This window comes from Anabrus simplex, chromosome 10 (genome assembly GCF_040414725.1).
Source record: "Anabrus simplex isolate iqAnaSimp1 chromosome 10, ASM4041472v1, whole genome shotgun sequence".
Classification (NCBI taxonomy): domain Eukaryota; kingdom Metazoa; phylum Arthropoda; class Insecta; order Orthoptera; family Tettigoniidae; genus Anabrus; species Anabrus simplex.
The window spans coordinates 32,844,230-32,860,222 of NC_090274.1; the positions used below are offsets into that span (position 1 = coordinate 32,844,230).

The 15,993-nt window shown below is 41.5% G+C and overlaps 1 protein-coding gene across 1 annotated transcript in view; it reads right to left on the reverse strand.

The window, feature by feature from the left end:
• LOC136882155 (protein kinase C, brain isozyme) overlaps nucleotides 1-15,993 on the reverse strand; it is a 490,637-nt gene that overhangs the window by 87,065 nt on the left and 387,579 nt on the right. The window contains exon 4 of the mRNA XM_067154703.2: nucleotides 5,850-5,961. Within this exon, the coding sequence (XP_067010804.1) occupies nucleotides 5,850-5,961 (112 nt within the window). The remainder of the gene's footprint in view (nucleotides 1-5,849; nucleotides 5,962-15,993) is intronic.

Below are 15,993 nucleotides of genomic sequence, written 5' to 3' on the forward strand. Positions count from 1 at the left end.
AGCGCAAATATAAGTCAAAGTAAAACTGGTCTTGGGTTCAGAAAATCTACAGTACCTATTTCACGACATTTAACCGGAATATTGTGATCTGACAAGACTCTTGGACTGTTCTTGCCAACCTGATACTCACTTTGGAGGATGGTTCTTTAGTTTTATTATAAAGTTCTACTTTAAAAGTCTTGTATTTATTGCTAGGAAATTATTTAATATAAGAAAAACGATAGTAGCTAATTTCTAGCATCACCCCCGAACGAGAAAATCTTGTGGAACACATTTTGAGAACTGACAAATATAAGAACGATTAGGATAGTACGTGATATATTTTTTTTTAATATACTAATAATAAAATGAGACATGCATAAACCAGCCGCGTTGCAACCTGTCTATAATGTCCACAATATTTGTGACATCTCGAATTAGTTTGATTAAACTGATGGGTAGAAGATGAAGAATACCACTTAAAAGAACGCGTAGGGGGATGAATCTATAGAAGGAATAGAACTCAAGACACGAAACTGCGAAGTTAATTTTAGAGTATACTAGCAGTTTCCTGCTGGTTCCGCCCGCAATGTATGGTGTTGTTCGTTACTATCCTCATGGATGTATTTGCAAGGTTTGAGTTAATGAAATAAAAACACATGATCTGCTGTGGTAATAGAATGTAATATTATGTCAACAAAACACTTGAAAATACGTCACACAAAGAAATTGAATTAAACGTTCCTTGGAACATCACTACGCGGCAAACTGTTAAAAAGTCCTTCAAAGATCTTCGTCATGGAGACAAATCTATTCATAACTTTTCTCAAAATCTACCAATTTAAGTAGTTATTACCTGAAAAGAAAGCGCTTGATCCACTGAGTGTTTTTAGACCAAAACAAACTGCGTACCTCAATTAGAACAAAAGATATGATTGCTTCAATGAGAAAAAAATGTTGAAGAAATGAGACGTCAAATTGTATGTGCACTCATAACTTTCCTCAGAATCAACCAATTTGAATAGTTAAGAGCTGAAATGAAAGAGCTTGATCCACTGAGTGTTCTTAGGCCAAAAAGAACTCCGTACCTCAATTAGACCCAAAGATATGATTGCTTCAAAGAGACGAAAAATTGAAAAATCAAATAATTTGAGGAAGACGGAAGTTAAGTGATTTATAGGACCTGATGACAAATGTGTGCATGAATACCTTTCAGTTTTTAAAAAAATGAAGGAAATCGACCGGACAGAATGGCCGGACTAACTGACTTTAGATTTCACAATTTTTTAAATATATAGATAATATAAAATGATAGTATTAGGATGAAACTCAACATCAATTGAAGACCTCCTTTTTAAGAAAAAACAAGTTCTTGACATACTAGCTTGAGACTGTATTTACTGAATGTATTTTATGCACTATAGCGGTATATTTCGCAAGGTACTAACGTATCTGTATGTTTCACTAGTGGAATCGGTGTAAGTTACAGTAATAACTGCACTTTTAGGAAAAGGTGTGGTTTCTTATTCAGATGCTCATACGATCATAGTTGACGAGTATCAGCATTAGCTTTTGGCACCGTACCTACTACAATGAATCAGCAGGTCAACATTACATTAACTTTTGTTTATACCTTATTTATTTCCATACTGAGACATAACACCATACATCACTTGCTAAGACGATGATTAGACTTCAGATTTCTGATACATACGCAAATTATTTTTTCACTTAAGCGTGCACTTTTAAACACTTCTTTTATTAAGAGTAAAACTCACCGCATCTTTCATCGTAATAGAAACGTGTTAACTCAATTTATTCATTAGATCAACACAGATCTGTTTCGCTCATCCCTTCATTTTAAACCCATAATTAGTTCGCGCGCGGAATTTTCTTTCGCATTCAAATATTTTCAACAGTGTTTTCTTTCGGTTCTATTGAAGACACTTCAACTCTAGGATAGCTGCCTTTTTATATTTTCTTATTGGCTACAATGCATAGTTTTTATTTTTGCACGAACTGTTTGACAGTATTTGTTGCGTTATTCCACTGCTGTGGAGTGAAATTCCGCATGCGATGAAGTGCGTTAGCGCTATTCTTAGGCCATTGAATTTCATTACTGCGTTCGGCAGACAATGACTGTGCCTTTGTGTTGTTGTTGTTGTTGTTGAAATGGATTTATAACAGCAGAATAATCGATTATTATAGCAGAGAAGAAGAAAGGCTTCGAAAATTACTACTCAAAGTCGAAATCTCTAATGAATGGAAGAAGAAGAACAAAGCGATTACGATAAAGTAAATGGCACTACACACAATTCTGGAAGTGAAGAATCGGCATTTGGCTGTGTTCGAAATTTCGTTTGCCACCGCCAGGTCAATAATGATCGCAGCCCGTAGACACAGATGCTACATTTGCTGGGGAAGGACAATACCAGGTGTATGCGTAAGTATTTTCCGGCTTCACTAAGAGATGATGACAGCGAACAGTACGCAGCGTATGAATTTCACACATACGTCCGTTTGTTCGTCTGACATTAACCAACACGCACAAGTTGAGTCCGCCAAACACTAGCGTCTGTGTCGTATCGTTCAGTGATCATGTCGACATTTGTACCTTAAAAAGAACATTTGCGGCACGCATTGTTTTTCATACGTAATCAAAAGAAAAAGTCTGTGGAAAGTCATCGTTTGCTGTTAGAAACATATGGTGAAGACGTTCCATCGATTAGAACATGTGAGACATGGTTCGACAATTTAAACGTGGTGATTTCTCATGTGAAAGACAGTGCGCTCTGGATGATGACCCGACTCAAACTCAACAGCAATTGGCACAAGCATTAATGTCACAAGAAACAATCAGCAGACGTTTACGAGCAATGGGGAAGATCAGTAAACTCTGTGAATGGGTCCCGCACTATTTGAATAAACGGCAAATTGAAAATCGCAAAGTCCTTTGTGAAATGCTGCTTCAACACCACGAAAGAAAATCATTTCTGTACTGAACTGTGAAGGGTAACGAAAAATTGATTTATTTTGAAACCCTTTAGCGGAGAAAATCATGGCTTCGGTAAGAAGGTGCTTTGTGTCTGGTTGGATCAGAGCGGTATTGTGTATTATGAACACTTGAAGCCCGGCGAAACCGTTAATGCATAACGCTATCGTCAAAAAATGACTAATTTATATCACGCATTTTTCGAAAGACGACCGGTATGGGCCATACAAAATGGCAAAGTGATTTTGTTACACGACAATGCGCCGTCTCACACAGCAAAACCAGTGAACGACACCTTGAAATCACTTGGATGGGCCCTTCCGCACCCGCCGTACTGCCCCGACCTGGCGCTATCTATCACCTCTTCGCATCAATGGGGCACGCGCTCGCAGCGCAGCACCTCAGCAATTTCGAGGAAGTTGGAAAATGGCTCGATGAATGGTTTGCCGCAAAAGACAAGGAGTTTTTCTGGTATGGTATTCATAACTTACCTGAAAGATGGGCGAAGTGTGTAGAAGACGATGACCAATATTTTGAATAAACAAAAAAAATGAACTTCCCTTGAAAATTCCGTGTTTTCTTTACCACAAAACCCGGCAAAAACTTATGCATACGCCTGGTATGACGATAGTTTATGCACTGCCCACACTAAAATATTAAAGCAAGGCAGCAGAATACTGTGACACTCTTACCAGGAGTAAAGAAATTTGCAGAGGAGACAAGAACGCCTATAGAGTCATAGAGTATGTTTTTTCCCAGGCAGCATGTTGGAAGAAATTACTCAGCGCACGAACCAATGGATTTCTGCACACAGACAAAACTATTGTAGGGAAAATGTCCAAAATACAAGTATAATACAATTAAGACCCTATTAGACATTTTGTACTTAGCAGGTGTTTTGAAGTCATGTCACGAAAACATGTAGGTTTCTTTCTCGTTGTTCAACGTCGCACTAACACTTCGAGGGTTTTCGACGATGCAATGATGGGCCAGTGGTAAGACTGGGAAGGTAGCGGCATATGCCTCGTGTGAAAATCTTCAGTGCTGCCGGCGGTGCGACTCACATTTTTGAACTGTTCAACATGTGCTGCAAGAATGATGCTAGTATTGGAGCCTTTTCGAGGACGTTAAGGTTTCCGTGTGCATACGAAGCACTATATAAAAACATTCGCCATGCGTGATGGAGGATTTCTTATGCCGTAAACATGGAAATAAATGCAGGTCAGCAACCAACTGCGCCATTTCAACGGGATAAGAGATAGTCCTGAGATTAGTTGACCCATTGTTCTAACCAAGTAAGTAGAATTATTTACATTTCACTTGAAAGCATTTAAGGTGAACCACTGAGTATTATACAGTGAATTTTAGTTATGGGATGTAGACTATCACGGGAGGTGGTGTTTCATTGAATCAAAATTTTTTCTATAAATTAGGTACGTGTGCATAGCGTGCCAGTAGGTAGGAAGGGTAATTGATGTGGACTGCAGGAAGCTGTAGAATGTAAGTAGGATGGGAAATGGGCAGGTGGCAGGCGTTTCGGCTGTGGAGTACATACAGAGTTTTCCTAAAAACGTGGGAAGTAATCGGGGCGTGGGTGGTACAACACAAACCGTCCCCTACGTCCTGAGATCGATCGTTACAGATATTCCACAGTACATCTCACCTTCGACTAGTTGTAGCCATGTTCGTGTTTTATGACCCATGGTGCTACAGCCCTGATGGGCCCTCGCTTACCAAGCGATCGCCGCTCAGTACGAAGACCTGCAAATTACGAGGATACGCGTGGTAGCGCGACGAATCCTCTCGACCGTTATTCTCGGCTTTCTAGACCAGGGCTGCTATCTCACAGTCAGATAGTTACATAGGCTGAGTGGACCTCAAGCCAGCCCTCAGATCCAGGTAAAAATTCCTGATCTGGCCGGGAATCGAAACCGGGGCCTCCGGGTGAGAGAAAGGCTCGCTAAACCTAGATTGATTTTCCAGAGGATTATGAAAATCATAATATGCAATGGGCAATCTACAGTAAATACTGCCCAATTTCGTACAGGGTATTTCAAAATTAGCTGAATTAAAATGATTTAAACATTCTGTTAGTTAGGTGCACTTAGATTACACACTTATAATTCTGAAATGTCGAGAACACAAAAAAATTAGTGTGTTACTTTTCTAATATGTGAAATGAACTATTAAAAATGAACATATTGTCATCATAAAATGCAAGGTTTTAACATTTTTACGATCTTAAAATCAAGGTTTTGATAAATATATATTTATTTATCCTATAAAATTACACGGTTTGCAACAGTTAACAAAAATCGTACCTCTAACTTAGTATTTTCACAGAAAAGTGTAGCAAAACACGTAAACAAATCTGAGCTAATTTTGGAACACTCTGTATGAAATCAGTCAGTATTACTTCATATTTATCATTATTATTTCAATTATAAATAATTGTCCGTTGCATGTTGTGCTTTGCATAACCCTTTGACTGGAAGTGCCGGTACATGAAATAGAATTTTGAAATATATCTATTCAAAGGTGTAAAATGCTCTCACGTCCCAGTATTCTTAAGACAGAATTTCTGACTCCAAAATTAAAACAGACATAACTTGTAAACGATCGATTATAGGACGTACGTATGTTCATAGGGCTGCATGTGTTCTATCTACATGCCGATTGCTCCCCACATTTTTGGGAAGACCTTGCATTCACTTGGTCAGTGAAAGCAGAAAGCACATCAGCCAATCAGCAGTAGCAAAGTGAGACTGCTCTGGCACACTGCGGTAGGTTCTGTCCTTCATAACAAGAGGTTTGAAGATGCTTGGCTTTCTGTTGCTGGCAGTTTGTGAGCGGCAGACCTCCTACACCAGTGGGTTACCTTCACATTTCATGCCCTGATGTATGACGCCATAGAGCAGTGAACCGCAGTGGTCGCAGAACGTCGGACTACTGTACGTGTGGACCTTGAAGCGGTGCTTGGTCCGAGAATCCTGCAGACACCACACACACTAACTGCCAATGTGCACCAAGCAGTGGGCCACTCGCTACACAAATGGCGAGGGATGTCATTCCATACTAACAGTTAAACGCTAAACAAAGGAAATGATATTGTGATACCAATAGCATTTCGTTTACAATACTGAAAGTCAAATATTAATACGGAGCAGCAATCTTTGCAACAGTTCGTTTGAAGGAACGACTTAACCAATCGTACTCGAAATGATTTCAAATGAAAACTCTTTTTCTGGATATTTGCAGTGAACCTTTAAAGGATGAAACAGCCGTCTTCATTCCTTTACAACAGCGCAACGAGTTTAGCAGAGCGGTGATTTGGGAAACTTATCTCCACGCTCTGCCCATTAGTTTCCTGAGCATGCACGAAGCAGCAAGGCAAGTCTGACTTCGAGAATTAGCCTGCATTTAGCCATGGCCAGCTATTTCCAACTGATTACATCTTCTAGGTGTTTTTGGGCTTGGGCTTATCTATCACCACAGGCTAGACGGATCATGACGTTCGGCCACCTCGACGTTTCTACGTTGTACGCCCTGCATCGGACAGCTCGGACTTGTTTGATTCTGACTAATTCTTTCTACTAATTTTCATTTCCGGTATGCCTGGACTTTCTTTAATCCTCTGACGTACGGTTACTTTGTTTTAAAAAGGCGCCGTGGAACGTGATCATTTATTTTTGTGTTAAGTTATGGTTGGTACTTCCGTCGATCCTTCGCGAGTGAAAAAGCATATAAAAAGGACGTGAAACGATACCTGAAGTAGCGTAGAGGAGAGACTCTTCTTTCATGCTTGCCAGGGACCCACTAACCCATTCCTACTACTATTGTACTACTAAACTGTTTTAATTCCTCCCCTGAAGGGGGAGGCGGGCCTCTTAGACGATGACGCCGTCACTCAGGCCGGGAGATTTGTTACGGTGGAGGAGATGCACGGAGAAGGTGAGGGGGTTGGCGGCCGTGGCCTATACTAGGAACTCTCCCGACATTCGCCTTAGTGCAGCAGAATGGAAAACCACGGAAAACCATTCTCAGGACAGCCGACGGTTGGGGTCAGTCGTGAGGTCCAGCCCTGTCCCGTCTCCCGAATGCAGAGGCGTAGAGCCACGGTAGAGCCGTGGCTGCTCCTCTGCTCGGTTGGCCGGTCAGAGTGCAGAGCTGTTGGACCACGGACCAGCCGTGGCCACTTATGGGCAGAGATCCACTCTGCATCTATCGACGTAACCCATCCCTAAAAGTATTCTTAGTTACATACAAAAATTAAAACTGAGACTGTGTACATCTGATATTTGCGAATATTTCTATGTTGCTACTGGCCGGCTTGTGGCTGCTGTGATAAAGATACGATTTCTGTTGGTTCCGATAAAATCACATCATGTGTTCCCACAAGGTTGCCAGCTTCGTTGAAAACAAGAAAACCGCGCAGTTTCAAATTGCTGTGTGACATTACTTTTTGCCACACTTGAGCAGGAATCCAGAGGATGCTAGAGGTCTATTGCTTGCCCCCAGACCAATGGTCTTGTCCAGGCCATATCCCCACCTATCCAGACCAATGATCTTGTCCAAACCAAGTTTTCTCTCGTCGACAGCCCTGAAGATGGTTTTCCGTGGTTTCCCATTTTCTCACCAGGCAAATGCTGCCGCTGTACCTTAACCAAGACCACGATCGATTCCTTCCCACTCCTAGCCCTATCCTGTCCCACTGTTTTCAGAAGACATATTTATTACAAATGACACCATTCGAACCACAGCATGATGGATCTCTTAATCTTTCTTAACGGGTCAACGGAAGCTTTACGAAGTTGTGAAATTGGTAACCAACGATACTTCATTTTTGATTCCTATCTTCACACTGAAGCCTTTTTAGTATTACTAAAAAAACTGTCCGCTGACAATTCTAAGACTGACATCGAATTGCCACAATACCTCAACGTGCTATCAAATCTTGCTGAAATGCCATTTTCTCTACTGGGGCCTATCTATAAGAAATATTGGAAAATTAAGACATTTCATTTACTACGACTTATTATTACAAATATTGTGATACCATTCAAGGATCGAACATGTCTTCTATAAATAGGCTTACATTTATTTATGCCCTACCGGGCGAGTTGGTCGTGCGGTTAGGGGCGCGCAGCTCTGAGCTCGCATCCGGGAGATAGTGGCTTCGAATCCCACCGTCGGCAGCCCTGAAAATGGTTTTTCGTGGTTTCCCATTTTCACACCAGGCAAATGCTGGGGCTGTACCTTAATTAAGGCGACGACCGCTTCGATGGGATAAGAAAGGGGTAAGAATGTGGAAGAATCGACAGTGGCTTTAAGGTACAGCCCCAGCATTTTCCTGGTGTGAAAATGGGGAAAACACTGAAAACCATCTTCAGGGCTATCAACAGAGAAGACTATTCGTCTGGATAGGTTAGAACTGGTTTGGTCAAGACCATTGGTCTAAAGCCACTATATTTATACCAATGAGAATGCAATGCTAATCACGCCATGCATACCGGAGAGTAAACCCTTCGAGTGAAATTTGAACGCCTATATTTTTGACGTGATAACGTCTATAGAATCTGACTATATACAAAATGTATCAATGACTATATACAAAATTCAATGGTAAAACTTCACGAAAGGATTCCTCATACGGAGGAAAAAAAAGAATACAACATGGGTCAGGAAATGCATATTTATAGAGTTATCAGACCACGTTAGTGCAGTCCGACACTCTCAAGACACACTGAATACGTCTGTAACGCGAGCTGTACGAGATGAAATGTTCAGTGGCCTCCGCTCGCCTTCGCATTGTGTGTTGCACACGATAAAAAATAAATGCCGACCCATTCGTGTGGGGTATCTCTGGGCCTGAGATGATGGTACCACAACGGTTGCCCTCCGAACCTCAGGGATAATGTTACGCGGGGTTCGAAAAAATGCGAATTTCTTAGTTTGTTTCATAACGACTGCTGAGTATAAATTCCGACCTATGAAGCGCCACAGAATAGAGACTCTGGCTCGATATAACGGCACCATTGAGGCAGACTTAGGTCAATTAGGGCAGAAACGCATGGTATACGGAATTTCGAAAATCACGAACGGTTATGAAAGATTTAGCTGTTTGGAATCACTGGAAACAGGAATTGGAATAGGATTGAACTGTGCATCATGACTCTTCGCAGGCTTCAATTTCGCAAATAATAACCAGAAAATCACATGACTTGCATAAGCGCACGCCAATTCGTATGGAATTTTTTTTTTGTCTATTTGCTTTACGTCGCACCGACACAGATAGGTCTTATGGCGACGATGGGATATGAGAGACCTAGGAAGTGGAAGGAAGCGGCCGTGGCCTTAACTAAGGTACAGCCCCGGCATTTGCCTGGTGTGAAAATGGGAAACAATGGAAAAACCATCTTCAGGGCTGCCGACAGTGGGGCTCGAACCCACTATCTCCCGTTTACTGGATACTGGCCGCACTTAAGCGACTGCAACTATCGAGCTCGGTGTATGGAATGATTACGTAGTGGTAGATAGGCTACGGTTCGCGCATGCTCGGGCCAGCTCAGTTTGCACACGATAAGCAATACTACAATCAACTTCACATCCCCAACTACCACATCGTTCGTCTCTTACTGTACTTATCAATCGGCGACTTGTAAGAAAAAGAAACTGTATTAAACTCTCTAATGTGCCTTTCAGTTCATCCTATCTCAGATTTCCGTCACAAGACTTCGTCGCGAAAATACGTGGACAGTCTCTCAACTGTCGCCACCCGTATATACTTAGTCAGCAGCGTATTAACTATACAGTATGCATGTATTTTTTGGCGCAATGATAGAAAATATTTTTCGAAATCAGCTTTCAGTAGAGCAGAGTTTCTGAGCTAATACTTATAGTAAGATTGTGGTGTCAGATCTCCTTGCTGGACACGGGCGACTGCACGCCATGTATCTTTTTTCCCCTCAAGACAAGGTAAAATAAGAAAACTGACCTACCCGGCAAAAATCCAAATCTTAGCGACACTCGTCTGGAAATCTAACTGTTCCCTTGTGCTTGTATTTTGTTTCTGTTACTTGTCTTAACACTATTTGTAAACTTTGGGTTGATGTTTCTTTTACAGACATAAGCTAATTTACTGTGTTGAGGTTTTCTTTATCAGAAACCAGAAATTTAGAAACATAAATGTAAAATAAATGTATGGTTTAATTGCCAATTGCCAATAAAAAAAAGGTAAAAAAAAGAAAAGTAAACTGAACTGATGGAATGACATCCCAAGCGGCACGGGAGGCAGGTACTCAATGTTTATCTATGGCAGTGTTGTTTCCAAAGTCTTCAGCATATGTGAGACACGGGCCTACAGAAGTGCAACATGGTGACACAATATTTTAGAATGAATGATTTCATACCAATTTCTTTGGAAGCTGACGATACCTGATGACCTACAAAACAAAAGAGAGGAGAGAAAAAAAACACACCACAAAGCACGAGAAATAAAGTGTGTATAAGAAGAAATGTATATATTAATGTCAGAGAAATACACTTTAACATCAATCCGAAGAAGAAAATGTAATAAAGTCATACTGAAAAGCACAAACATAGTGTTCTGGATCTGAAATAAAGAGTCTTATTAACAAATGATAGATGTAACAACTAGAAACAAATTTCTGCTACTCACCAACAAAGTTCATGTAATGGTCAAAATTCTCCCCACGTCACTCACAAAAATTTGCAAATACTTGCCCAAGTCGGAAATGCTAACGGGGGAACTGTTTGCGTTGGATCAAACACATTTCAGTGGAACTCGGGTGAATGATCAATTAACATGTCTTAATTGTAAGTAAATTAACGTGTTATAATTAATAGCCGAAAAATACTGGGTGGTTCAGAACAGTTAGATGATGATGGAGAGGGTGAAACCCGGTGCCGGCACGTAGCCTACCCCTATCAAATAACACCAAGGGGTCTGCTATTCAAGGCTTAACGTCTTCATCCGACGGACTAATCACTTATCAACAGCGTCATATGCACTCATTCCATACGAACACTGCGGAGAGGTTTGGAACTAAATCCACGCTTTTGGCACGCAATCTGGTGATCATAAATTGTATACCACCAGAATTATCATAGTTTTGTTTTTTCTACCAACAAGATTCGAGCCGAACCGGGCCAGTGATTACCGGTAAGAAAAGTTATCACTGGCCCGGTTCGGCTAGAAACTAAAAAATACGCCAAATATGATCAGAAATACAACTGATAATAACTGGTACAGTAGACCTACTATACATTATCCATCAGACAAATGGTTTTCTCGGTTGCAGAGGCTTTACTCTTGATTGTCTGACTTTCCTCTAAAACTAGAGCGTCAGAAATCGCAACGAACATTCGGTCGTCGAGGAAAATCGTGTAGTTCCTTTAAACTTCCGATGACTACAGCCCTGCACGGATTCGGATATCCGCGGATTTCCGCGAAATTAGTGTCTGGGCGGTTGTATGGCAGTGCGGATAATGTTGCTGATGAAATGACGTATGGCTTTTAGTGCCGGGAGTGTCGGAAGACATGTTCGGCTCGCGCAGGCGATCTGCGCGTCGTGATGAGGATGGTAATGATGATTCTTGGAGACAAGTTCCTACTTAATGCAGGTTTCGTTGAAAACAGGTTTTACTATACAGGATGTATCCGTGATGATACCAACTTTCAGGGACGATGGATCAATTTGAGATAAGGAACCGTTCGACTCAAAACTTATTAATAATCCAAGTTGTTTAACGCCCGTCCGTTCTTAACAGACGCCAAGCTGTCTGAATTTCGTCCCGCAGTAGTGCCAGAAGCCAACGACATAGGGTTGTCACCGTCCTCAGTCGGGTTTGAAACCGTTAACTTGCGATTATCAGACCAACGCCACTGCGGCCGGCAGTCAAAAGTTAAAGTCGGTTTGATTTCTTCTTGTGGGACCTTGTGTATGAGACACCTATCGAGACTGAAGAATTCTCGCTGACTGCGACGCTGTTCAAACGACACCGGGGATATTCGAACGGGTACGACAGAATTTTGTGCGACGATGCCATGCCTGCATTGACGCAGAGGGACGCCATTTCGAAGATTTGTTTAAATGGAGCGGCTTGTGAAACTTGTGCAGGTAAACGGACTTAAATGATCAGAATTTCGCTTAACTTTTGACTCGATCGTTTCCAGAATATGGTTCCTTATCTCAAATTGATCCGTTTTCCGTCTTCCATCATCCCTGAAGGTTTGTAACATCATCACGGATACGCCCTATATAATAGAAGCTGAAGTAGTGTTGGGTGTGGTGCATAAGTTGCAAGAACGCTGGAGACAGCACAAACACCCAGTCCTAATCTGCCGGACAATTTGAATACAACCATCACTATCACCTGTACAATTTAAACGGACTTCATCATTGCCCGATAGTATGGAATCTTGGTGATCTGAAGTGCATATTATTAATAAGGTATAATATTTTAGTAGCACGAAAGAGGAAACTGCCGGATTCCTGTTCAGAACCACTCATGTTGTGAACAGCCTATGTAACAAAGCCAGGCGTGCAGTGATGTTCTGGTTCAACCTAAACAGTTCCCTTATAAGCCGAGTATTTTCTTAGATATTCGGAGACAGTGTTTATCAGCTGGTGTTCAGTGCTTTCCTAACAATCTAGTAGTTAGAAGCGATGTAGCTAATAAATTTCACATAATGTAGCGTTTAGTGGGCGGGGCGGGCTTCCGTTGACCATTCGCATGGTTAGGCAGGGGAGAAAACATAGAAAAATGTCATGAACAGATACCTGAACTAGCTTAGAGAGAGATCCTGCCTTTATGCTTGCTAGGGACCCACTGCGTCTCCTCTAGAAGTATTCTCATTTATAAAGACCAATATTAAAAGTGAGACCGTGTAAATCTGGGAAATGCGACCATTTTCTGTGATGAAAACCAGTTTGCTGTTGTCTTCGATAGAGTTCTCGTCGTGTCTGGCTATAGGGCTATGAAATTAAGAAAACCGCACTGTTTGAAGCTGTCGCAGCGTGCGCCGGATGCGACTGCTCCATAGCCTAACATTTTGTCACATCTAAGTTGGTCTCCAGAGGATGCTGTAGGCCTATAGGTCTTTGCTTACCCTCAAACCAATTGCCTTCTCCAGACCTCTGCTCTTGACACCGTTACTTTTTGTAACTTTTAAGAACGCACAATAAATTAATTTCAATTTTACCGTGTAGTGGACGATAGTCTTGGGTGGGGTGTATAAGTTGCAAGAATGCTGGAGACGGCACAAACACCCAGTCCTAATCTGCCGGACAGTTTGAATATACCTATCACCATCACCTGTACAATTTAAACGGACTTCATCATTGCCCGACACCTGTAAATCCCATTGGGTTGCTTTCAACCGCTTTCTGTTCGGTCATCTTCAGCAACTCTTTTCTGGAACACGAACACTTCATCTTCTGTGCCCGTTGCTAACGTTACTGTTAGAAAGACAGTTTTGTGTGTTCTTGGCTTAAATGCGTGCGATACACTTAGTTGACCAGTTGTCCGTCTCCTTAACCCGTTGACTGCCAAGCGGTAATGTGTAAACTCGCCCCATGGATCATTTAGAAAATATTAATTGGTGGGCTTCTTTTGTCAGCACAAGTAACCTATAATTTTTTTTTTCATCTGAGGTGTTTTTCAAGTAAAGAAATACAGTAAACCTGCGTAAACCGGATTTTCTTTAGACCGGATACCTGCAAGACTGAAAAATACATTTCGGAACGGAGGAATTTCGTATGTCAATACTTTTAAACGGAAAACACTCTAACGTGGAAACGAAACCATTTCTGGATATCATCCGTGCAAATAACCAGATGAAAACGGGACAATCGTTGCAGTTATGCTTAAAAACTCCATCGAATCATTTTCAATTTCGTTATGGCGACTGCAAGCAAGGCATTATTTTTGAGACTGTGTTTACTCGGACTTCCAGGAACCATTAACCTTACCGTCGGTGACTGTCTTATTGAAGGGTCCTGGAGGATTTCACAGTATTCCTGGCAGAGTACTTTTTCTCCTTTGTGCTAAGAAGATTACGAAAGGTTCCTGATCCTACTGAGTAGCGTTGAACCTTCCACCCCTCTTGCAATACGCACGGTCCATTCTCAGTTTTGTGCCGACAGGCAGTGAGAGAAAAATGAATTAAAGAAAAATGAACCGTAGTGAACAATGGATGGGTTATATATTCAAGCATGGCACAAAAAAAGAGGATTCAAATTCGTACAATCCGAGAACAGTGATTAGCCGCAGAACTTGTCAGTATGAGTGGCATATTACTATCGCCTGGACGCTCAAAATATGCTGATGATATCAATCATTTGGTCCAAGGATGGCAAGAAATGACACAGGAAATGTTCTCAATGCTACGATGAACTGCGAAGAGAAGAAAAGGCTGTGAGGAAGCCAAGAAGCATGCACAAATGGTATACGTCTTCTACAACACTTGCCTGGATAAACCTTACTTGAGTTACATCCTAAAGGCAAGGCCTTGTCTCTCCTCTGCTGAGCGTTTCAGGTCAACATATTTTTGCAAATTCAGCCTGTACATCACGGAATCCAGATACTTCTTCCTCTTCCCTTCTTACCCTTCTTCCTCTTTCCTTCCCACATAGTCCTGAGGAATGTGTTATGTCGAAGTGTGTGGCCAAGGATTTTGAGTTGGGTATGTTTAAATTATGTATGTGAATAATTTTTGCGCTTTATGCTGTTCATTTAATTTATAAAATTTGTTTCCTTTTATGCTTAACAAACTACTAGGACAAACAAGGAGGCGAGATGGCTAGAAAGCATGAAAAATCATATTCACCTGGCGCAAAACTTGAATAAATAAGCGTAATTTGTGTTTAGATTGGTTCAATATTGTAAACAAATGCTTATTTACAGTTTCCTGTGAAATTCTTAGTGTTATAAATGTTCCCCGAAATCCATGCTCTGAAATGTTCATAAGAATCTCCACTACCTTATGATTATTTACTGCTCGTCATCCGTCATGGGCCACTTTCGGAAACACACGTGCCATTCATTGGCAAACGACATGGCAGCCAATGTTTTTAAATAATAATCACCGAAATGAACGCAGTCAAGTGAGTATATTCCTATTAAAACAAGCAAAGTTGGTGTCCTTATCTCGGTGATTGACAATGTTACGGCGCGAGTTCGAGTCTTGTCGCAGCTCAGTGGCATATGGTGGGATCAAGACGTGGACTACCACTAGACTTAGGTTACCCCTTTTCGATAGTTGGTTTAGTGAACGTCAAGCCGTCGGCGTTTCGAGCTGCAGCCAATAGCTAACGGAGAAGCCTGCTGTGTTGTTAAGGCTGCTTCACAAGCTACTGCCTCTGCCACTGCCAATACTCAACACTTGATCAGTCAAGATGGTAACGTAAGGTTTAGCTTTGTGGCTAAATGGATAGAATGCCTGCCTTTGGTTCGATGACCCCGCTTCAATTTTCAGAATCAACCTCCTCATACTGTTAATTAACCTGGCTTGGGGACTGGGTGTTTATGATTCTTCGCCATTCATTTTATCCTCATTAGGTCACCACCAAGCCTATACAGATGCCATGCACCAAGAAAGTTTCTCTTCCTAATATGACTCAACAGAACGTGAAGATAAAAATGGAACAAAAATGTTACGCAAATTGCAACACGCTTTAGTTTTGCCTGAAATTAATTTAGGCCTGAACGTTCTTACAAGCCCATGAGACCTACCAGTGTCGGTGCGACGTGTATACTGCACAAAAATATAGCTGCGACTGGAATCGGACGTCGTCGAAGTTCGCAGGTAAGTACGGTAACAGTCGGCCACCGTTCTGATTGACTGCGGTGTAACTCTCCAAGTAAAGTCTATGTGCGTTGCATTCGACTCGGGGATTCATCATTTTTTCGGAAATTATTAGGTTGACATGTTTAAATAAAATTTGTTCGCCTTATACTGTTCTATCACCTCCACTTGGTCCAAAACGGATCCTGGATCA